Source organism: Anomaloglossus baeobatrachus, chromosome 2 (assembly GCF_048569485.1).
Source record: "Anomaloglossus baeobatrachus isolate aAnoBae1 chromosome 2, aAnoBae1.hap1, whole genome shotgun sequence".
In the NCBI taxonomy this organism is placed as follows: Eukaryota; Metazoa; Chordata; class Amphibia; order Anura; family Aromobatidae; genus Anomaloglossus; species Anomaloglossus baeobatrachus.
The window spans coordinates 508,268,052-508,294,355 of record NC_134354.1 but is presented as its reverse complement, the minus strand read 5'-3'; the positions used below and the strand labels follow the sequence as shown (position 1 = coordinate 508,294,355).

Sequence of the window (26,304 nt, the reverse complement as noted above, 5' to 3'; positions counted from 1 at the left end):
ATCTAATGGATGTGGCAATTCCGGGCGGCTGCTGGCTGATTTTGTTAGGCTGGGGGGCTCCCCATAACGTGGAGCTCCCCATCCTGAGAATACCAGCCTTCAGCCGTGTGGCTTTACCTTGGCTGGTATCAAAATTGGGGGGGACCGCACGTCTTTTTTTTAAACTATTTATTTTACTGCAAGATATAGACCCACCCACCGTCGGCTGTGATTGGTTGCAGTGAGACAGCTGTCACTCAGCGTGGGGGCGTGTCTGACTGCAACCAATCATAGGCGCCGGTGGGCGGGGGAAGGAGTGAATACGAGATTGAATAATGGGCGGCCGGCATTTTCAAATCAAGAGAAGCCGCCAGAGTCTTGTGACTACTGTGCAGTGCCACGCCGGTGATCGGTGAGTGGGTGAGAGTCAGTGACTGAGTCAGTGAGTTAATGAGTGAGAGAGTTTGAGAGAGAATGAGTGAGTGATTGATTGATTTTCTTACAAGCAATGAATTTATATCACTTCTTGGCATGCTCAGAAGTAAAAACCAGATACGGTACATGCTTCCGGTGTTTGAATCATGCCACCGTATCCGGCTGTCATAGACTTTCATTATGCACCATGCCACACAGTGCCGCACCCGGCTCTATGCAGTTTTTTGCTGCTGGCAAAAAACCTTCCTCTCTGTGTCCTGTGCGGCAACCGGAGTGACGATTTTTGCCGCATCCGGCAAAAAACGGATCAAACGCAAGTACATGCGGCACAATCTGGCGCTAATAAAAGTCAATGAGGAAAAACCGCATCCAGCGGCAAAAAAAACCAGATGCGTTTTTCCCGCAAAGCGCCGGATTGTGCCTCACAGCAAAAACCTGATGTGTGAACAACTGAACATACCCTAAGTTGTAACATTATTCACTATTAGAAATGATTGAATCATTTAAAATTCAAATTAGTCAGGTTTGGCGAATATCCCAAAAAAAATCAGTATTAGTAATGGGTGAACCCAGTATGCGTGGTTTCAAAGTGGTGGACCAGGGCCTTGAATTCCTAGGGAATTTCAGCTGATGATCTGGATCCGGCACTCGGGAAATAAAAAAAATAAAGAAAAAATAAGGAAAATAAGAATGAAACAACCGCTTCATACTTACCGAGTTTCTGGCACGACTGTAACTTCTCCCACGGCTGCTCATTTTTCTTCCGGAGCCGCTCATTATAGGTAATCCATACGCACTGCTTTCCTCACCCACCGGCAGTCCTGGTGTCTGTGATTGGTTGCAGTCAGATGAGCCCCGAGCCTGGGTGACAGCGTCTGACTGCAACCATTCACAGACCATGTTTGCGGGTCAATATCGTGGTGTAAAAATAAATCAAGAAAAAAAAATTGACGTAGGGTCCCCCATATTATGATACCCAGCACAGATCAAGCCCACGGCTACAGGCTGCAGTCCCCAGCGATGCACTTATCTTGGCTGAGTATCAAAATACGAGGAACCGCATGGAATGTTTTGTCTTTTTTAAATTATTTACATAAATATTTTTTTAAAAAAAATTACACGTGTTTCCCCAAATTTTGATACTTATCCATGATAATGCCCGACAGCTGGGGAAACCCATGCTTATTGGGCACCTTAGCCTAAAAATAGCATCCTGCAGCCACCCAAGATTGCCACATACATTAGATGTGACAATCCCGGCACTTTACCTGGCTCTTCTCAATTGCCCTGGTGCGGTGGCAATTGGGTAATAAAGGGTTAATAACAGCTCACAGCTGCCACTAAGCCCTAGGTTAGTAATGAGGAAGTGTGTATGAGACCTCCTCCCATTGCAAATTTCTAAGGGAAAAGAAATAAACACAAACACTGAAAAAACCCTTTAGTTGAAAAAAAATACAAAAAAACACCCTCTTCCACCCCTTTATTAAATGCCAGGACACCCAGGTCCGATTTAATCCACACAAGATCCCATGAGTACTCCAGCTTTGCTACATCTGAAAGTACAGTGAGCACCCAATGCTGTGGACTTCAGGCAGAGACTGAGCCTCAGTGATCAGAGGTGACATCACTCAGAGGTGATTTGCAAGTACAGCTGGTGGTTCCCACAGTCCTACACCTATGACCGCAAATAGCCTGAGTGACGTCACCACTCATCGCGCAGCTCAGACACATTCTCTGCCTGAAGCTCACAGGGGGCGGTCATTGTTTTATGGCCGCTCGCTGTGACTTCTCAGATATAGCAGAGCTGGTATCATTGTGGGACCTTGTGTGGATGATGTCAGACCTGGGTATTTTGGGGGTTAATAAAGGGGTGAAAGAGGTTTTTTTTTATTTATTTCAAATAAACTATTTTTGAGGTGTTTATTTTTTTCATTTACCAATTAGTAATGGGGGTCTCATAGAGGCCTCTCATTACTAATCTAGGGCTTAGTGACAGCTATGAGCTGCCATTAACCCCTTATTACCTCAATTGCGACCGCACCAGGGCAATCAGGAAGAGCTGGGTTAAGTGCCGAGCTTGTCACATATGGATGCAGCAATCTTGGGTGGCTGCAGGCTGCTATTTTTAGTCTGGGGGGCAATAAGAATGGTTCTCCCCAGCCTGAGAATACCAGCGCCCAGCTTTTGGGCTTTTATCATGGCTAGGTATTAAAATTGGGGGTGAACGCATGCTGTTGTTTAAAATTATTTATTTAATTTTTTTTTAAAAAATCGCAGGCGGTTCCTTTTATTTTGATAACAGCCAAGATAAGAACATGGCTGGGGGCTGCAGCCTGTAGTCGTGGGCTTTATCATGGCTGGTATAATAATACAGGGGGACCCTTTGCCAATTTTTATATTTATTTATTTTTATGCCATGATAGGGACAGGGTCTGTGATTGGAAGCAGCCAGACACTGTCACACAGGCTGGGGGCACATCTGACTGCAACCAATCACAGATGCCAGGAAATCCAGTGGGTGAGTGAAGCAGTGAATAAGTATAAGGGTAATATGCAGCCCCAGAAGAAGAGTGAGCAGTTCGAAAGCAGTTACAGCTGTGCTGGAGACTTGGTAAGTATAGTGCACTTGGTTTATTTTTATTTTTCCTTTATTTTTATTTCTTTCCTGAGTTGCAGAACCCTGATCATTAGCCTGAGTGCCCTGCGAACTCTTGGCCCGGGTCCGGCACCAGGATACTTTTGAAACCGCGCGGATCTGGACTTGCACACTCCAGATCCACCTGTCACTAGTTGTTACCAACATCTGGTGAGAGAACCATGTCAATAGCACCTTTAGGAATATATTTACTTAGAAAATTGATAGCGTGTTCAAGGACCAATGACGTATAGTGTGTCCACCCATATCCTGTCCACCGCCATTAACTTGAGAACGGCGGCAGCTATAAGCATAGAAGTGGTGTCTAGGTATAGTAAAGTAGCCATGCGCTACGCAATGAAACCACCTATAGCGCCACCTGGTGGAAAACAACAAAGTTAGAATTTTTATCTTGAAAACGGAACGAGACAGAAAAAAAGTGAATTAAAAAATTGTAGGGACACTTCTATGCCTATAGCTGCCACCATTCACACTGTCTATATCTACACACAGTGCCTTGCGAAAGTATTCGGCCCCTTAATTTTTTCAACCTTTTCCCACATTTCAGGCTTGAAACATAAAGATAAATATTTAAATTTTATGGGGAAAAATCAACAACAAGTGGGACACACTTGTGAGGTTGAACAAAATGTATTGCTTATTTTAAACTCTTTTAAAAAAAAACAACTGAAAATTGGGGCGTGCAATATTATATATATATATATATGTGTGTGTGTATATATATATATATATATATATATATATATATATATATATGTTATACATACATATTTATATATTATACATATATACTGTATATACATGCAAGGAAAGACTAGAAACAATGGGATGAAACTGAACTGATTGGGAGGAGACACAGATTAGGTATCAGAGAAAACTTTTTGACAGTGAGGGTAATGAGGGTGACTTTTATTGCATGGTAAAAGAAGCAAAAAGAGAGAGGAGAAAATACACTGATAGAAGAAATCGTGTAGGAGCCAAGAGCTATGTGGTGGAGAATAAATGAAGCATACTTATATATAGTACAGAACCCACAGCAAGGTGTAGGGTTCCACTCTTCCACTCAGATATCATTCCATTTGTGCAGCAGGAAGCAAAATTAGACAGAGCTCCATTGTGTGAAACCTGGGTGTCAAGATTTACAGAGGGAGCAGAGGGGCTTCACTACTAAGATATAGAGCAAAATAATACTACTCCCTTCTCTGTTTGGAGAGGGAAATGTGCAGCTCCGTATGTGGAAAAATGATTTATTCCCTGATTGCCAGGGAAGGATTTATCATCTTTCTTTACAGTGCACATCTGTACCAGACCCTAAGATGACACAGATAATTTAATGCCAACGACTAGGGAGTATAAAATAAATGTGTATATTGATCATATTTATAAGTGCAGTGTATATATTTAAAGTATATACTTGATTGTCAAAATATTTCTCATCTAAGTGTTGAGGAAGTCATCCTTCCTTTGTATGGCTTGTATGAGTGAATCTGTGGATATTCGGGTTTGCTGAACCAGCAGAGGAATAAAAAAATTGGGATCAGCGAGTTAACTTGATGCCGAAAGTAACCCCAAACAATGAACCCCATACAAGTAACTGGGGACGAGACGTTTGGGGCTGTAAACTGGCCATAGTATGCGCTAGGGGCTGTGGTGGAAGTTAAATGGTAGTAAGAGCAGGATAGTTATACATACTGTGTTTCCCACAATTCCCACAATTCATTAGTTATAGAAACATATTGCACAAAAGTACATCTCTGCACTCACTCATAGTATTCCTGGTTTGTAAAAGGCACCACTGTAACCCAAACACGCATTTTGCGCGGTCTTCCTCGGGGGTCATAACGCGAAAGCCCATGCAAAACGTGTGTTGGGGTTACAGTAGTGAACTAATTATTTTTTTTCTGATATCAAAGGTGAAGCACTGATTGTGTGCACACCGTATTGGAGGTGAATTTCTCCCCCTTTGGATTTTGGCATCTTTTCTGGCCCTTTAGCTACTTTGTAGTTTGCACCATGCATTTTCCTTATGTATGTATTTATTCTGCCTGTCTGTATTGATGTCTAATAAAGTATATATCTTTTCTCTTACCATCTTGTTGAATACATGGCTCCACTTTTCTACAGGTTTAATAATTGTTGCAATTACTGTACAGTTATCATTCATGTGTCTGTATCAAATGACTGGGACAAAAGTTGATATGTCAGGAACTAGAAAACTATGATAGATTGGTACAGAAAGAATATTTATTTTTGAAACAAAGAATAATTGCTAAAATGGAATGCTCCTTTAAAGTGCAGTACCGGCCTCCAGTCAGAGTCCCAGAGTGGCTTACCACCATAGCCCCATATACTGTGAGCGATGACTGAAGCCATGCCGACAGACCTGTATTATTCATATTCGGTTGTTAATGGGATAAAAATATTAATTTTTAGTATGACAGATGAGCACCATTATTTTTTATATTATTTAAATGCAGCTTAACCCTATATCTACAGGTACACGACAAGTTCCCTTTTAGTGCCAGATGAGAGCTATTTTAAAAAATAAATCCTCTTTGTATGTAAAGTCTAATCACCATGCAAAATTTGATGATGAAACAAGATGGGTTCCAACACTGATTAGCATGACGCCTCTGTCATTAGCTAAGTGATTATTCGGCACCAAGTGCATCATATCCCTGCTGTGCCAGAATGTTCAAGATGTTCTTGCTGTTCTGCAGCAATTGTCCAAAGAGTTCAAATTTATGTTACAAAAGAAATTAATGTTATCATGAAGAAACTTAAAATCTACACATTGAAAATATTTTGTTACATTTTACAAAGGAGCATGAATTGTACACTTGGTTCTAGTTATACGGAAATGTGACTGCTGCTGGTATAGGTGACTGTCCTGAAGACAGTTTGGGAACTTAAAATAAATTAACATTTCTGGCACACATAGGGATGTGAAAAATAATTGTATTTTATTTTGTGTTTTCTGCAAAAAGTCACACCAATGGTTTGCCAGCATTTCAGCTCTTATGTTCAGAGCCTTCGTCTGGGCAAAACAATCCTGAGGTGGACAATGATGAAGCTTTTCAGAAATATATGAGAGAAGGAGACACTACCACATTGGGCATCATCCCCAGACACTGAAAGAAAAGCACATTTTTTTTTCAATGAAACTAAAGGCCCTGTCACACACAGAGATAAATCTGCGGTTGCTGTAAAATTGTGGACAATCAGTGCCAGGTTTGTGGCTGTGTACAAATGGACCAATATGTCCATGATTTCACTGCAACCACAGATCTGCCAAAGATTTATCTCTGTGTGTGACGGGGCCTTAAAAGTAAATTAAACAGAAATACACTCTATACATTGTTAATGTGATAAATGACTATTCAAGCTGCAAACGTCTGTTTTTTAATGCAATATCTACATAGGTGTATAGAGTCCCATTTTCCAACAACCACCACTCCAGTGTTCTAATTGTACATTGTGTTTGCTAACTGTATTAGAAGGCTAATGGATGTTTAGAAATCCCTTGAAAACCCTTGTGCAAGTATGTTAGCACACCTGAAAACAGTTTTGCTGATTAGAGAAGCCATAAAACTGACCTTTGTTTGAGCTAGTTGAAAATCTGGAGCATTACATTTGTTGGTACCATTAAATTCTCAAAATGACTAAAAAAAGGGAACTTTCATGTGAAACTCGACAGTCTATTCTTGTTCTTAGAAATGAAGGATATTCCATGCGAGAAATTGTCAAGAAACTGAATATTTCCTACAACAGTGTGTACTACTCCCTTCAGAGGAGAGCATAAACAGGCTCTAACCAGAGTAGAAAGAGAAGTGGGAGGCCGTGCTGCACAACTGAGCAACAAGACAAGTACATTAGAGTCTCTAGTTTGAGAAATCGACGCCTCAAAGGTCCTCAACTGGTAGCTTCTTTAAATAGTACCCGCAAGATGCCAGTGTCAATGTCTAAAGTGAAGAGGCGACTCCGGGATGCTGGCCTTCAAGGCAGAGTGGCAAAGAAAAAGCCATATCTGAGACTGGCTAATAAAAGGAAAAGATTATTATGGGCAAAAGAACTCAGACATTGGACATAGGAAGATTTGAAAAAAGGTGTTATGGACAGACAAATCTAAGTTTGAGGTGTTTGGATCACACAGATGAACATTTGTGAGATGCAGAACTACTGAACAGATGCTGGAAGAGTGCCTGATGCCATCTGTCAAGCATGGTGGAGGTAATGTGATGCTCTGGGGTTGCTTTGGTGCTGGTAAAGTGGGAGATTTGTACAATGTAAAAGGGATTTTGAATAAGGAAGGCTATCACTCCATTTCATATCCTGTGGACAGCGCTTGATTGGAGCCAATTTTATCCTACAACAGGACAATTACCCAAAGCACACCTCCAAATAGAAAATTATTATTTCAAGTAAAAATCATTATTTTTAACCTAGTCAATGTCTGGACTATATTTTCTATTCATTATGCAACTCAATTGATAAATAAAAGTATGAGTTTTCATGGAAAAGACACTGTAATGAACTGTAATGTAGGTGTGCATTAAAATACATACAAGTGTATCTCTAAATAACTGAGATGTTGCCAATAAACCTATCAGACGTTTCCAAAGACATGACATCATTATAGGGGCTGTCCCAAATTGTTCCCAAGCATAGTACTCTAAAGGCGGCGTTACACGCTACGATTTATCTGACGATATGTCATCTGGGTCACAGATTCCGTGACGCACATCCGGCATCGTTAGCGACATCGTTGCGTGTGACACCTACGTGCAACTCCGAACGATTGCAAATAGGTTGAAAATCGTTGACATGTCGTTCAGTTTCAAAATATTGTTCATCATTTGGAATGCAGCAGACATATTGGTAAGTTTGACACTCTGCAAACGATGAACAACATGCACATGACAGCCTTGGTCAAACAATATATTGCTGAACAATTTTGCGTCGCATGTGAGATCGTTACGTGTGACCGCTAATAAACGACCTATGTGTGATCTCGGCAAATCGTAACTACGATCTGGGCTTGTCACATCGCTAATCAGATCGTCAGATAAATTGTAGCGTGTAAAGCGGCCTTTAGTGTATGTAAACTTTTGACTTTGCAAAAAGTAATACAAATGCCTAAAAACATTGCTACTAAAAAACTTGATGTATAAATATACAGTTTACAAAAAGAAAGGGGGGACCAATCTCAATAATGGAGGGGTACAGGAACAAAAATAAAAATGAAACAAGACTTAGGAGAACAGAAGTCATTTAGATCCGGTGAAAAAATACTTATTTATGACAAGTGACAAGCAGGATATAATTGGTAAATTGAAAACCATTGAACCATGAAAAACTGTTAAATGCACAAATATAATTTCTGAGTGAGTTTAGTGTTTGAAACTATAAATGTGTTTAACTATTACCTTAAAACAATACTAAAAAATATATACAGTACTAATACAGGACCAGAGGAGCTTTCACAGTCTGTGTTGTGCAAAAGCTTTTCCCGGTCGTTGCACTTCATATGAGACTACAGCATGGCTTTAATAGGGATTCATCTGCCACATTAAGTACATTAATGCTCATAATCCCTATTGTGATTGATACTCTGTTAAAAAAATTTAGATTTAAAGGGAACCTGTCACCACTTTTTTGGCCTATAAGCTGCGGCCACCACTACCGGGCTCTTATATGCAGCATTCTAACAAGCCCAGGCTGTGGGTATAACATAATAAACACTTTATAATACTCCCCTAACGGTCGCGCTGTGGGCCTTATGGGTGTCTCTGTTGTCCAGTGCCGGCACCTCCCCTTTCGGCCCTCTTGTCCTCTTTCTGAAGCCCTGGTGCATGACGTCGCTACGTCATACATACTCACCTGCTCAGGACCTGAATGCCGGCTAGTGTGTAGGATGTCGGACCCGTCATGCACTGCGGCTAGAGAAGAAGAAGCACAAAGATGGCCAAAAGAGGCGGCACCAGCACGGGACAACAGAGACGTCCATAAGGCCCATAGCGCAATCGTTAGGTAAATATTATAAAGTGTTTTTTATGTTATACCCCCGGCCTGGGCTCTTATATACAGCATGTTAGAATGCTGTATAAAAGAGCCCGGTAGTGGTGGCTGCAACTTATAGGCCAAAAAAGTGGTGACAGGTTCCCTTTAAAGTAAAATGAAAGCTGTTGCTAAACCCATTGGGTAAAGCTGACATTTATGTCACAGGACATGAGGTAAATATTAAACAGCATCTTGATTGTCTCCAATAACCTTGGCCGTGACAACCATTACAGTTTACCAGCTGTATACTTTTAGCACAGGTACCTTCTAAATGTCTCTATTAACTACAAAACAGAAATATTATGTTTCCCATTACAGTTTTCTTACATCTCTGCTATATAAATACATGACCCTCTGGTTGCGTACGTGTTTGCTTATTTGTATTCTCTGATTGCAGTACTTTATGTCAGCTGTGTCCCAAAATGTGACGTCTGTCCTCCTGGAACAGTCTGTAACAAGCTAGATGCTGCATACGAATGAGGCTTACTTCAAGAATCAACCAGAGTGAAAGAAAATGGCTGTTAGTATAGATTCATTTATCAGCTGTTTCATTTCAGTTATTATTTCACTCTGAAATATAATAACTGCAGGGAAATTAAGAAATTATTTCATTCAAATTTTACTTGTTGTTAATGATATTCAAAGAAATGTATGTTTTAACAATGATTGACAGAATTCTCTTCCCTACTTTTTAATAAATGTCTTTAAAGGAAACCTGTCAGGTCCCTTATACTTCCAGCCCAGGAGCATTCATACCTGTATGCCCAAATTCCCTCCCTAACCAGCCCTGTATAATGCTATTCACTAATATCAATGTTTAAAAATATTACTTGTAAATTGTGCTGTCTCTGTTAACTAGGCATTGACTAGTTAAGGGGTCATTGTTTATCCAGACTAGTCAGCCCTCTCTCCGTGTTGTCAGGCCCTTGCGGGCATGTTAACGTGGTATCCACAAGCCAGTGTTACTGCCAGCTCTAATCTCGCGCATGTGCGCGGCCAATTCCAGCAACATTAGTGCACCTCAGAAGCCGGGTGTACACATTTTAGAGAGGCGCACTGCTCGTGATGGGAAGTGCAGAAGTTGTTCTTCCGATCAGTTGTACTGCGCCTAAATGAAGCCAAACATCGTACAACTGGCTTCTGAGGCGCACTGATGCTGCTGGAATGAGATGCGCATATACAAGGTTTTTGTTTGTGACGCCGACTAGTGGAAATCATATTCTCACGCCCAAAGGGATGTGATTACAAGGAAAGATGGCTGACTAGTCTGGGGAAACAATGCCCCTTCAACTACTCAAGGCTTAAATAGCATAGGAACAGCGCACTTTATACAGTGCCTTGCAAAAATATTTGGCCCTCTTGAATTTTTCAACCATTTCCCACATTTCATGCTTCAAACATAAAGATAAAAAGTTTAAAGTTATGGTGAAGAATCAACAACAAGTGGGACACAATTGTGAAGTTGAACGAAATGTATTGCTTGTTTTAAACTTTTTTTAAAAAATAAATAACTGAAAAGTGGGGCGTGCAATATTATTCGTCCCCTTTAAGTTAATACTTTGTAGCACCACCTTTTGCTGCAATTACAGCTGCAAGTCATTTGGGGTATGCCTCTATCAGTTTTGCACTTTGAGAGACTGAAATTCTTGCCCATTCTTCCTTTGCAAATAGCTGGAGCTGAGTGAGGTTGGATGGAGAGCGTTTGTGAACAGCAGTTTTCAGCTCTTTCCACAGATACTCGATTGGATTCAGGTCTGGACTTTGACTTGGCCATTCTAACACCTGGATAGGTTTATTTGTGAACCATTCCATTGTAGATTTTTCTTTATGTTTGGGATCATTGTCTTGTTGGAAGACAAATCTCCGTCCCAGTCTCAGCAGGATTTCTTCAAGAATGGTCCTGTATTTGGCTCCATCCATCTTCACATCATTTATAACCATCTTCCCTGACCCTGCTAAAGAAAAGCAGGCCCAAACCATGATGCTGCCACCACCATGTTTGACAGTGGGGATGGTGTTTTCAGGGTGATGCGCTGTGTTCCTTTTACATATTGTTTGGCATTGTGCCCAAAAAATTTGATTTTGATTTCATCTGACCAGCGCACCTTCTTCCACGTTTGGTGTGTCTGCAAGGTGGCTTGTGGCAAACTTTAAACTACACTTTTTATGGATATCTTGGAGAAATGCCTTTCTTCTTGCCACTCTGCCATAAAGGCCAGATAAGGATTACACTGAATGGATTGGGCAGTTAGAACACTTAAGGTCACTTTACACACAGCGATATCGCTAGCGAGGTTGCTGGCGAACATACCTGCCCCTGTCGGTTGTGCGTTATGGGCAAATCGCTGCCAGTGGCACACAACATCGCTTACACCCGTCACACATACTTACCTGCCTAGCGATGTCGCTGTGGCCGGCGAACCGCCTCCTTTCTAAGGGGGGCGGTTCGTGCGGCGTCACTAAGTGGCCCACCCAATAGAAGTAGAGGGGCGGAGATGAGCGGGCTAAACATTCCGCCCACCTCCTTCCTTCCTCATTGCGGGCGGCCACAGGAACGGTGATGTTTCTCGTTCCTGCGGTGTCACACATAGTGATGTGTGATGCTGCAGGAACGACGAACAACCTGCGGCCTGCAACAGCAACGATAATCGGTATTAGAGCGACCGGACAAACAATCAACGATATGGTGAGTAATTTTGATCGTTAGCGGTCGCTCGTATATGTCATACGCAATGACGTCGCTAACAAGGCCGGATGTGCTTCATGAATTCAGTGACCCTGACGACATATCGTTAGATACGTTGTTGCGTGTAAAGCGGCCTTTAGAGTTTTCAAAAGTGAATTAATTCTAAGTTGCTAGCTTGCCAACTGTCCTGAAATTCCAAGACAGTCCTCGTTAGCAACGTCGTTGCATGTAACATCTACGAGCGAGTGTTAACTATCAGAAATACTCACCTAATCGTTGATCGTTGACACGTCGTTCATTTTCAAAAGATCGTTGCTCGTTCTGGACGCAGGTTGTTCGTCTTTCCTGAGGCATCACACATTGCTATGTGTGACACGCCGGGAACGATGAACAACAGCGTTCCTGCGTCCTCCGGCAATGAGGTGGGCGTGTCGTTAATGCGACTGGTCTCTGCCCCTCCGCTTCTATTTTCGGGCCGCTGCGTGATGTCGCTGTGACGGCGAACAAACCTCCCCCTTAAAAAAGAGGTTGTTCGCCGCCCACAACGACGTCGCTAGGAAGGTAAGTATGTGTGACGCGTCCTAGTGATATTGTGCGCCACGGGCAGCGATATGCCCGTGACGCACAAACGATGGGGGTGGGTGCTTTCACGAGCGACATTGCTAGCAATGTCGCTGCGTATAAGGCTGGTTTCAGACGTCCGTTTTTAATCAGGTACCAGTCACACACATGGTTATGGTCATATGTGTGTCATACATGTGTTACACGTGTGTCACCCGTGTGTCACACGTGTGACATCCGTGTGACAGCCGTGTTTGCTTCTGTGTGACACGTATGGGTAAAACACGTGTCTCTGTAATGAAAAGATGTTCTAGATTTAACTGTATCCAGCGATGCTGTCTCCGGCTCTGCTGCGTCCCGCTCCCGATTCCCGCTCATTATTTTCATTGATTATTCACTGCCTGAGAATCTGGAATCCGGAACATTGCGGGGACAGGCTGGGTATAGCACAGCCGAGGACAGCACCGCCGGAGACAACACCGGGGACATCGCCGGTGACAGGTGAGTATACAGCAGTTTGTGCAGTGACATCCAGGGACTCATCAGGGTTCCCAATGAACTCTCATGAACCTCTGGATGTCACCATCATGACACTTTCTGTAGAGCATTTGTCACAGGGGTGTCATCAGGAGGTCATCAGAGTTCATTGGGAAATATGATGACCTCCTGGACGTCCCTGCACACACTGCTGGCAGGATACTCACTTGTCACTAGCGATGTCCCTAGCAATGCTGTCCTCGGTGGTGCTGTCCTTGGCGGTGCTGTCTCTTTTGCTGTCACCGCGATGCCCCTGCTCTCAGCTGCTCAACGCGGTGAATAATCAGTGAAAATAATTAGCGGGGGTCAGAAGCGGGACGCAGAAGAGCCGGAGACAGAATCGCTGGATACAGGTAAATATAGAAAATCTTTTTATTTAAAAACACGTGTTTTCTCCGGTACGTGTCACACTGATGTCACACAGATCACATCAGTGTGCGGTCCGTGTGACACCCGTGCTGCTGGAGAAAAAACGGGCACATCTTCGTGTGAAATAGCGGGGCCACATGATCCGTGTGAAAACACGGCCTTGTGAGAGTGCACAATAGGGTAACGGGTACGTGTGACATCCGTGTTAAAAACAGATGTCACACGTACCTAAAACACGGACGTCTGAAACCAGCCTCAAGCAGTCTTAAGATAAAAAGATTGTATAACCTGTGTAAATTCAAATATCCAAGCATAAGAACTCCAACTTTATGACAAATATTCCATTGTGTTTAACCCCTTTAAAACACCTTCTTATGTGGCTGTTAAGCCCTTCCCTGGTGTCCCATGCGGCCCTGAAGCCCTTATGTAATGACTAGAATCAGTTAATCTCTTTTTACAGACATTTCAACCTTTAACCAGTCAAGATTGACAGCAGCTAATGGAACGTCCATCTTTTATTGGATCACAAGGTTACTACAAGACTTGATCATGGAAAAAGTGTAAAGTGACTTATTAGGCTCAAGGCGTACAGTCGCCAGGGAGAATATGGTGTGAGTACTCACAGGACCGAGCTCCAACAGGGTGCAGTGCCCTAGTTCAGGAAGACGCTTCAAGCTCACCTGATAAATCTGCCCGGTGAGGGAATCATCAGGGTTCCTCACCAACGTTAGTGGCCGGGGCACAGCAGCAAAGAGGGAACCCGGGAACTGGGACAGAGATCCAACACAAGAGAGGTTCAAGCTGCCTGCCATATGAGCCAGGACTGTGACAACAGGAGGGGACCCCAGAATGCTTCAGGCCATGGGACCCATCTGTGGAGACACGGGGCTCAGTGGGTGCTCTCGTCCACTAAAACCCGCCGCCTTTAGAAAGACAGCGTGGCTCAGGGCTCATCCCAAATGAACGCCGGCCTCCTTAACCATGGGCGTAACACTACTCAGACAACACAGGGTGAGTGAACCACAATAATTAGACTTTATTGGATTCCCAAACAATTAACGGCACATAACACATAACCAGCAAAACACACAAATGTAACAGGCAACAGAGTCTCACCCTTCCGCTGGCTCACCAGGGATTTAGAATGTCCATGCCTCACAGGTTCCAGGGCTACTTACTCCAATCCAGCAGCACCCCGCTTTCGGCGGGCACCCACCATGACTGGAATAACACCAGATTTAGGAAGCTGGCTGAGGTCTGCAAAGTCTGTAACAGGTGACTGAACTGTCCCAACCTGAGTGTCCTCCTTAGGTATTCCTGGTATGATGATACAATCCTGGCAGCCGGGGTCGAAATCCCAAGGCTGTGGATATGGTCTCCAACCAGAACCGGAGTCCCTAGATTGAAGCCATAAGATATCCTGATCTTCTAGTCAGCTCCGAAGAGCTTAGACTGGATCCATCAGCATCCATCAACCACCTGGTGGCTTAAAGAAGTCCCTTTTTATAGCCACAGCCTTCCACTTGGATACACTGCGTCCTCATCGATTGGTTGGACAATATCGCCTCTCCCATTGGATGAATCTCAAGCTGCATGGATAATGTTCATTTAAATGGTCTGCATAGAAAGACTGAAGATATCTACATGAAGTCTGCAAGTCACAGACTCGACAATGGCTACTAAGGTAATCACATTAGCAATACACAACTACAATACAATGGTTACTGGAAAAGTCTGGAGAACAATACGTCTGGCTTTCAGTGGCCAACACAATTATATTGAGACAACAAGAGTCTTGTAAAAACAATGAGGGACTTCTCCCCCGTCTATAAGCTATCTATCATGCTGTCTGCCTGAATTTTAAGAAACTTTAACCCATGAGAGTCCATGTCGTCACACCATCAACTACAGACAGGTGCATGGAAGTAAAGGTCACCAGGTCACTACACTAGCACTGGGATCAAGGGAATACCGGTTTACCAGAGGCCCAGATTGATAGAGACCAGCACCAGCCGGGTTGCAGCTACTCCGAACCAGTGAGTAAAGCACAAGTTAAACTGCAGCCCCTGTGTTGTCTGAATTCTTCCTACACCTCTGCATCACCAGCTTCCATCATACTACAACTACCATTATTTTCCCCTGGGGCTTAGCTCTACTTGCGGAGGGACAGAACATCCAAGCTGCTTAATACCACCAGTCCTAGTAGTGAGAGACTTTGCAGCGGCGGCTTTCCCCACATAGTCGCATACCACAAATGGCATCACGAAAAACATTTTCCTTTTTATTTTTCCCCTTTTTTAAGCGACTCCAGGGTCACGAAACCGGGCACCAGCCATTCCCGTGACACGTCCCTGTGATTCAAGGCCACGGACCGAGTATCCCAAGGCCCTGGGGTGCGTCACAGGCGCTGGGTGCATCATGGCGGGGCTAGTCATTTAAGTGCACCTTCCCACCTACTTGTTTTCCATCTATCTCCATTGTCTTCTCATATTTGATAGATTAATAGAGCCAGAGAAGGAAACAGATAGATGAAAACCAAGCAGGTAGAAAGCTGCATGTATAGGGAATCTGGCACCAGGTGTTTGCTCGCTCATCTGAGAGCAGCATAATGTAGAAACAGACCCCCTGAATCCAGTGATGTGTCAGTTACTGAGCTATTTGCTGTCATTTTGATAAAATCAATGTTTTTTTCTCTGCTGTAGATCTAGCAGTTATACAGAGCTCATGAATATGCTGGATTACCTGGAAGCAGGCCAAGTAGTCCTCTAATGATAATCGACTGCTGATTAATCAGTGATTTTATTAAAACTACACTAAACAGCCCAGAAAGTGGCACATCACTGAAATCAGGGTCTCTGCCCCCTACATTATGCTGCTCTCAGATTAGGTGGCAAAAACCTGGTGAAAGATTCCCTTAAAATTTTTGACCTTAACATGATCAAGCACCTATGCTTGGTTTGAACAGTCATTCTATACTGACACAGTCCCTTAATGGAGCGATGCTTCCCTAATTACAGCTGCTGTCATAATGACACAGATCACAATGGATGCAGAAGTAGAATAATGCATTGTTAGTGTAAAAGAAAAATAACTTTTAATGTGATTTAAAAAAAATATTGAAATTCCCAAAAAAAACACAGAGAAAAGCAATCTTTTAGTCTAAAATTCATATTTTGAGCATGCTTTTCATAAAACCTACAATTATTGGGCGTCTTTGTGAACTTGAAGACATACTTTTCCAGATTTTACAGTTTGAAACATGGATGTCATTTAGATTTACCCCAAATGCAAACAAATAAAATACAATCCCCCACATAATAGAAGGTCCCTGCATCTTATATTAAATCTAAGACCTATGTAAAATAAATTGATTTCATTGCCAATATATAGCGTGCAACCTGTGTTCTATCTCTTATAGCACTAAGATTGGAAAGCAATGGATGTAGTGAAACTTAATGAGTATAATCAATAATTATTCATCTATAATCTATTGAATCACAACCATTCTGCTTTTACATGCGATCAATATGAATGTTAGAATTGCTTTAAATAAATTTCCTGAATAAACATCTCCTAAAGGTATGCGCCCATGACGTCTTTCAAATGTGTGTGAACCCGTCGACTCTTTCAGGAGGAAATGACAAAAAACGGAGACAGTTGCACTCTGAAATGCTGAAATGAATGCCGCATGAAAACCATGAATGTAAGAATGTAGATATGCATTACTGCTAAAGAAAATCTAAGAAGAATTAAGATATTTAGCATACAAAAACGGCCATCTTTATATCTGCCCAGTCGCCACGTCATGGTATACCTCGTATACTGGGTACCTACTCTGAACTGAAGTCTCTCTCTGAGTTTAAAAACCTCCTGTGTATGGGCAAGTAGGAATATGCTATATAGGATAAAATCACCTGTGGCTAGTGGGGGAGGGATGCACGAAGGTATGACCCCCATTAACGTAGACAAAAAGACTGACGGCACACACCAAACTGCAATGTGAACAGGCGCATAACTGAACATGACATAAAATACCAAAAAAAGAGACAGTGGCACTCTGAAATGCTAAAGCATGAAAACCATGAATGCAAGAATATAGATATGCATTACTTCTAAAGGAAATCTGCTAAATGAAATAATCCCTTTTATGACTTGACAAGCAGGAAGTATAGCGCTGTCATAAACCTATTGGGAATTCTGATTTTAAATAAAATAGTTAAATTCTACATATCATAAATATTTACCACATAAATAAATGTTATATTTTACCTCAAAGACAATATTACCTTTTCCCAATTTTACTTTTTTTTACCTTCCCTTTACATTTTATTGAAATTTAATGTAAGCAAATAAGCAACTAGCAAAGCTTATGATTTAAGTCTATACTTTACAAAAGTCAATAGAAACTAAAACTAAAAATCTAAGCCTTTCATAAAGTAGCCTCTAAAGAAGACAAATAGACAATACTTCTAGTGGCACCATTAATATCACACTGAGTGTGCCGATTGTGTGTCTGCATCTACACCCCATTGTCAAGTCTCCCCAGTTTGCCAACTTGACTTTTTGTTTTTCTGGACAGAATATTTTTAACAGGCACACTAGAAAACCATGATAAATCATTATGATTATATGTTATACATGTCTACAGCTCATGCTTCTGATACAAAGACATTAGTTGCATTCATTGTAAACTAACAAAACCAAAGTTTAAAATAATATGGATATATACCCTGCTGTAAATAAGTAAAAAGCAATAATGCTTATAAATGAACATAGGGTACTTAGTAAACACTATTTTTGATCAAAGAAGCATAAAGCCATCCCACTGTGACAAGGTGAACCCAAATTGGGATGGTACCTAAAGGATGCTTTACATGCTGCGACATTGCTAGCAATGTCGAGCGCGATAGCTCCGCCCCCGTCGCTCGTGCGATATTTGGTGCTCGCTGCCGTAGCGAACATTATCGCTATGGCAACGTCACACGCACATACCTAGTCGGCGACATCGCTGTGACCGCCGAACAATCCCTCCTTCAAGGGGGAGGTGCATTCAGCGTCATAACGACGTCACTGCCTCGTCACTAAGCGGCTCGGCTAATAGAAGCGGAGGGGCGGAGATGAGCGGAACGTAACATCCCGCCCACCTCCTTCCTTCCACATTGCTGGTGGACGCAGGTAAGGAGATGTTTGTCGCTGCCGCGGTGTCACACGTAGCGATGTGTGATGCCGCAGGAAGGACGAACAACATCGTACCAGTGGCAGCAGCGATATTAAGGAAATGAACAACGTGTCAACGATCACCGTTTTGGAACGATTTTGCGATCATTGATCGTCGTTCATTTGTGTTACATGCTGCGATGTCACTACCGGTGCCAGATGTGCTTCACTAACGACGTGACCCCGACGATATATCGGTAGCGATGTCGCAGCGTGTAAAGTACCCCTAACACTCTCTAGTATTAAAATCTTACCATGTGTCAGAACAGACCTCAATCAGAATAAGGGCAGAGAGTAGCTGGGTCCAAACTATGGACACTCAGCCATGGGAAGCACTATAGATGAAATGTCCAGCTCAGTGAAAAGGGGGCCATACCGTATTTGTATTGCGTACAAGAGTTTACAAAAAAACAAAAAAATGATGAGCCAAAGCAAATGTTACATATTTACAGCCAGGTATATCTCCTTATCATTTTTATCCGGGGTTTTGTTTATTTAATGGTCAGTGTGAACACGTGCTTATAATTCACATGTATACCAACTCCTGCTCCAGCTCATTTTTGGAGGGTTTTGTTCATTGTTAACAGTAAAAGGATGATAATTAGTAAAAACTATACCACATAAGTTTCTACAGCTTCAAAAACATCACAAACGCCTTACTTTTGCTGTACTCTGCAAGAAAATGCCCTATTTTTATGGTCTGTCCTGCAATCTGGATGGCTGGCAACCCTGGGTATCCTTCAGCATATGTAATGCTCATACTATTAACAGTACATGCAGTTTGATTAACAAAAATAGCCAATGATCTTCACACGAGAAGAAATACAATTTTGAGGATCGTAAATTGGGTAAAGCATAGAACAAGTGTAAGTAAAAGTCATAATACCATAAAAAATTAACGTATTGAATATAGTTTAGAACTGAGCTGTATAGACTCTTTTGGATTTGTATCTGGAGTGAATATAACTGGTGTCTTCTTATGTAATTTATACCTTTCCCGTTTCCAACTAAAAATAATGATTTTGGTAGTCTCATCTTCTTCTTTGTTCAACTCATTCTGAATGAGGGTTGATGAACTTTATGGCAACTACCCACTCATTTTAATAAGAAGGCATGCCTATAGTGCATGTCACCATTTTTTTCCTTGTTTAATGCGTGTATAAAATAAAAAAAAGTATGTAACTTCTGTGACGAATTTTCTGCTCATAAACCTTGGCAAAATGCGACTTTTTTGGTTCTCTTTATGTGGGTTGAAGAGTGTTCTTAGCAATATGGTGTGAAAACTACACCATACTGTTACACCCCACATTAAAACTAAAAAAAAAATAATCGAAAGCCTTAATTATTAAATCGGCCACAAAAATCATCAAAATGGTGCAAGAAAATGCATCGAAATCCACATGCTTCTTAAAAACATGGATTTTTCTGTCTAAATAATATATGCAACAAAACAAATTTAGTACTTGGTGATTTTTTACCTCACTATTTGTAGCTAAAACCAGGAGTGGGTAATAAATACAGAAGTGGTGACGTGTTTCTATTATGCTTTTCGTCTGATTATTCCATTCCTGGTTTTCACTTACAAATACCGAGATAAAAAACTCACGAAATACTCAATGTGTGTACGTGGACTTATTGTGCAGCTCTATCACCTTACCTAAGGTGACCGAGAGAAAAGAAACTTGTCTCTTCCAAGGAGCCGCCAGCTTTCAGTTATGGGGGCATCTGTGCAGGGCCAGGTGTCAATCAAAGTGCTGGGATTGCTTATAGCTGCTAATAACAATATAGTAAGCGATGACTATATTCTCTCCATACATGCCGCAATGACTGAATGCTCACAGCTCCCGGGAGGAACTATTTTTCCCGGTAGACACACTTTGAGTAACACGGCCATGAAGGATATTTACTTGCAGATTAACCCCATATCCACGTAATACGTTCCTTTTAAAGTCATATTACATAAGAGGCTGGAGTGCTGCTCTGTAACCTTGGCTCTAGCGCTGATGGACTGGAGCCATCTATGTAATCTATTGACCAACTGTTAGGAAGATGTCTTATGGTTGTGTCTTCCCTCTTGCCAATTCAGATGATGGAGGCAGAGACTGTTTTTTTTTCCTCCACTCTCTGAATGCATTGTCTGAGGGAAAGATTATATAATTGCTCATATCAAACAATCCTACAATAAGCAAATAATAATAATTATTTATATAACGCCAACATATTCCTCAGCACTTTACAATTAAGAGGGGACATGTATATAATAAAGACATTACAAAATAACAGCTAGTTCAACAGTTACAGGAGGAATGAGGGCCATGCTCGCAAGCTTACAACCCATTAGGAAATGGGAAGGGGGGCTGTGTAGCTGTAGAATGTCAACATTTTGCTGTGATTTTGTAAGCTGCATAATGTGAACAGAGCTTTATGGCAATAATCCTTAAAGGGAAGCTGTCAATTGATTCATGCTGCCCAAACCATGGGCAGCATGAGTCAGAGACAGGCTGTATGATTGCGGCTGGTATGTTTTTCTCTGAAATGCTCTGGATTTTTAGAGAAAGCATGAAGACCTCATTTCTATTCACACCACTCTAGTTGATTGACATATCTCTCCTTATGTTCAAATGTAGGAGACACCAGTCAATCACCTAGAGAGGAACTCGCAGAAACTGAGCAGGAGTGGTGTTGAACTAGTCTCTGTATATGGTCCCCGGCCCATTATTCAAACTATGTTTTCTCTGATACCTCAGAGAAAAACATACCTGTCTGCAGTAGTTCAGCCAGGCTCTGATACAATCTGCTCATGGTTTGGGCAGCATGAATCTAGTGTTTCTGCTTGGTGAATTTGTGGGTTGGAAAGTACTGTAGATCACACAATATTAGGCGAGTTGTTATTGAGCAATTGGTGTACAAATTGTCTAAAAACTGTTGCATCTTGCCAATACCATTTATAACTAATTCTATACTTACTATAGAGGGCATTCTCTTTACCTCTCTACAAATTAGTTTCCTCTGCAATTGTCCAATGATTCAAGACATTGCTAGGATTTGGTAATTCTTCAGCCCACCAAAAGGTCAAAACCAAAACACAGTGCCTTTACCATACTCGCTAAAAAACCTCTTTGAAATTTAAAAAGAAAACCCTTTCTTGCAAGATTGTTTATATCTGTGTTTAGTCAGCGATCCTGTAATAATCACATGCAAAATCTTTATGAAATACAGTCACTCACCTGGTGTTACAGAACGAACGACAACTGGTTTTTCACTCCCCGCAACAAACCCAAATCCAAGAACCGGATCTCTCCTCATTTCCACATTTCTAGGTGTGGGAGGGTTGATTGGGCAACCTTCAAGTCGGGGGTCTTCAAATGTTGCTGTTTGTGTCAAGTGACTGTGGAGCAAATATAACAAAGTGGTCAGCTCATTTGTTTGTAGACTTATAGTACACAGATCACTCAGCGCTCTATAGACCATTGTAAAGAACAGTTTTATTCTCATTATTCCCATTAGTAATTCGCTCGTTAGTTGTGTTCTGCAATTACACATTTAGTACCAAGGACATGACAAAAAGCGTTAATTATCTCAATATATCTAGCCCAGAAGAAACTGTGTTACACTTAAGTTAACAGATTCTGATGGTGCGGAAAATGTTATAGAATTAGCATTTAAGATTAGAATTTTCTATTACGTCTTTAAAATAAGCACAAAGCAGGAAAAAAATCTCTATACCTTATATACAGTAACTAGGTGTAACGCAATAAGTCAAAATGAGCAAACAACAGTCTTATTTAGATTTTTCTGCTTCAGTATGATGTTTCATACCGCTATACAAATTATATGGGTTGATCGCATAAATATAATTACCCTACCAGGCAAATTGGTGACATGAAAACAAAGCCTTAATTTCATTACGAGTCTTATGTAATTTGACGAAGTTGGAACATATTTTTTGTAAGAATTTAGAAAACTGTATTATCTGGCAATTTTTCATTTTTTTCTCCCTTTCTTCCAAGAGCCGTAACTTTTTTATATTTCCTTCTATATGGCCTTTTAAGAGCTTGTTTTTTGCCGGAAGAGTTGTATTTTTTATGACACCATTCAATCTGTCCCATATTGTACTGGAAATCGGGAAAAAAATATCAAGTGCAGTGAAATTGCAAAAAAAAGTGCAATTGTGCACGATTTTTTTTTATTTACCATGTTAACTGTATGGTAAACATGACCAGGCAGTATGATTCCCCAGGTCAGTACAAGTTCATAAATACCAAACATGTATAGTTTTACTTTTATCTAAGTAGTGAAAACAAATTCAGAAGTTTGTAAAAAAAAGAATTGTGCTTTGGTCACCAATTTTCTATACTGTTCTCATTTTTCGGGCTCTGGGGCTCAGTAATGGCTTATTTTTTGTGTCTTGGGCTGATGTTTTTAATTATACTATTTTTGGGTAGATGCGATGTTTGATCGCCTTTTATTGCATTTTAATGCAATCTTACGGCATCCAAAAACCGTAATTGTGGCGTTTTGATTTTTTTTTTCTGGCTATGTCCTTTATCAATCAGATTAATTGATTTTATATTTTGATTAAGAGTTTATGAAAGTGGCTATACAAAATATCTGTATAGTTTTGTATTGTTATATTTTAAATGTGGTAAATGGGGGGTGATTTGAACCTTTAGTTATTTTTTAGATCAGATGAGCAGACATGTATGGGTAATAATGTGGGCTTGTCGCGCAAGCCCGCATTAAAGGGACAGAAACAACATAGGACATATAGGTACTTCCTAGGCTGTAAAGGTCTTAAAGCTTTATCCACCAAGATTGCAATGTGAATGATGGCTCCATTAACTAGGGGTCTGATGGAAGGGAGTAGTTTCCATTCAATTATCTTGTATTTTCATAACAAGGCTATTCTTTGTATTTTTTCCCTTTAATTTTTTTCCTTCTTTACTTTCAAGAGCTATAACTTTTTTTTTTCTTAGAGTCACCATAGCCATTGAGTATTGTGGGACAAGTTGTTGTTATGAATGACACAATATTCATTTTACCATATAATTTACAGAAAAACAGGGAAGAAATTCAAGGAGGGTGAAATGGTGGAAAAAACTGCAATCCTGCAATTGTTGTTTGCCAGTCAATGTGCAGTAAAAATGACCTGCAGCATAATTCTTCATATCTAACTTGCAGACTTGTGTAAATTTTAATGGTTAAAAAAATTCAGAACTTTGGAAAAAAAAAACATTTTTGGCACCAATTTCTAATTTCCAGAACTTTGTATAACTTTCTTTTCCCATTGATTGACCTGTGTAGTTTTCTTTTGGCATAGTATTGCTTGTAATAATGGTATTTTGTCATACTTACAACATTTTAATCACATTTTATTGTATTTTTTTGATCAGATGTAAAAATGGCAACTTCAGTGTCCTAAATTTTTGATCATGTTTAAATTACGCATTGAGTAACTGAATATTTTCATATGTTGCACTTGAATAGCAAATATCTATAGATGAGAATGGAGAAGTTGTTCTCTGAAGATTTAATGTACTATAATATGCTCTGATGTCTTTTCAGACTCCAGAACACAATAAACGTAATATGTAAAATATGAATTAAATTGTTACTCAACCTGTATTCACCTCTTCAGTCCCTCCACTACTCATCGCCACCCATCTAGTCCTCTCTGTGTCTTATGAACCACTACTGATCTTGATGGATCTTTGCTGAGACAGAGTGTTGGGTGTCGTGGGGTCTGGGAGGGTTTTGCTCGAGCACGCAGGAAGTCAGCAGCATCATAACATCCCAACGACCCCCATGATATTCCACCGAGTATGCACAGAACTCTCCTGGTCACCATGAGTGATGGGAAAAAAGAAGATGCAGTGAGGGCCAAATGAGTAACAGAAGTGGTGGAGTGGTGAGGGGAGTATAATTTTTTTTCATATTTTTAAACATTTCATGGGCTATTATCATTCATAAAAATCGAAGTTGATGACTGCAATTTTGTTCATATTGCACAAAAGCAAATTACAAAAAAAAAATCCCCATTTTGGCAAATATTTCTGCACATTTAGATATTATCCTAATAAAAAGAAAACCTTTCTTAAATATTCAGCTCTTAGGTTTATTTATCTTTTGGATTGACTGACAGCACTGTAGTTGTTCAATAATAAGGTTAATTAGATACAAATGCTTAATAAGTGTGCACAAAGTATATAGGAGAAATAGCAATTTCTTATGAAGCCAATCCACAGACTAATAGTCGCACTAACGTACTGCCCCAGTTAAATGCCAATGTCAATTGACATGTATTTAGGCTATGTGCGCACTAGAAAGTGACTTTTTCTTAAGAAAATGTCGGACCCTCTGAAAGAATCCAGCACCCGCTGCAATAACCGCGGTTTTGCCGCGGATTTACTGCGGATTACCGCAAATTGGTCCCCGCGATTTTTACCATTATCTATGGCAAAAACCACAGGTACATGCGGGAAAAAAAGTGACATGCTCATTAATTCCGCAGTGGAAAATCCGCGGGTAAATCCGCGGGTATAAAATACGCAGTGTGCGCACAGCATTTTTTAAAACCCATAGGATTTGCTCGGGAATGACTGCAGCAATGTTAGACACATTTTCTGCAGCAATTCCATGGCAAATCTGCGGCAAAATCCACGGTAAATCCGCAGCGTGTGCACAGGGCCTTAATCGGTAAAAAAAATCAGTGATCGGTGCTAGCTCTGGTCGCTACTGTTAGAGACATTTATTAGAGATATATAACTATGTTATATGGTTGCAAAGGAGTTAATATTGAAAACGATTTTTTTTTCTATAGAATTTTTACTTCATCGATCAGACATTAAAGATGACTATTCCTCCCTTCTGAAGTCAGTTGGGGCAAATACCTGCAGTCCTCATGAAAAGAACAATTCTGGAAAACCATTTTTTATAACTATCCAATATTTCATTGTACCTAAAATGACTAATATAACTACACTGACAGCATAGTGCTCCCATTCAACTTGTTAATGGGTATGTTCTTACATTGTCTGACACTGTCTAATCAGTACTGACAGTCTCAGAGTGGATAGTAACACACCATGTAAGCAAAGGGAATTGCAATATCCACTATCAATTTATTTATGAATTTCCAGGAGGAATTAGAAAGGAATAACACTGCAGAATTCTAGGGAAAAAGTTATAAAATTGTAATTTCATAATACAATGCATGTTAAAACAGAAAGCTGAAAGGACCAGTCCTTATTAACCCCTTACAGCGGTAATCTAGATCTGCTAACTTTTGTATTGGGAGCTGAGCGAGACCGGTGACAACACATCTTCATATATCTGGGACGGGTGTGTGACACCAGCGTCGTAGCTATATGAATGCTTGTAGATTGTTGGATGAGTTATATTTTGTACCATTTTGAGGTTCTTACAATGTGTTACATTTTTTTATCAGTTTCAGCAGGAGTGTAGCTGTGTACATCCGTCAGGTGACTTCTGCTGATCGCTCAGAGACGCAGATGATACTAGCCTGATCACTGTGACAAATACTGAATATCCATTGAGCATTAATACTCTAGTGTAATGTAATGTTTTCATACAATATAATGTGAAACATTTTGGGGACAGGGATTTTATGTGCATTATCTAGATAAAGTAATTCTTAATTTTACCTCTGGAATAAAATAATGGTCTTAATTCTCAGGACTCAGCAAATGGCATGTAATCTTACGTTTTTTTTGTTGAGTTTTTGAAACTGGATATTTTTGCAGTACCAAAAATGCAGCATTTTACAGTTTCAATAAAGTGGGTA

The 26,304-nt window shown here is 40.8% G+C and overlaps 1 protein-coding gene across 2 annotated transcripts in view; it reads right to left on the bottom strand.

Moving 5' to 3' along the window:
- Positions 1 to 26,304, bottom strand: part of FRMPD4 (FERM and PDZ domain containing 4) — a 631,692-nt gene that overhangs the window by 162,079 nt on the left and 443,309 nt on the right. For both annotated transcript variants that reach the window (XM_075336517.1, XM_075336515.1), the window contains exon 4: positions 21,728 to 21,888. In XM_075336517.1, coding sequence (XP_075192632.1) covers positions 21,728 to 21,888 — 161 coding nt within the window. The remainder of the gene's footprint in view (positions 1 to 21,727; positions 21,889 to 26,304) is intronic.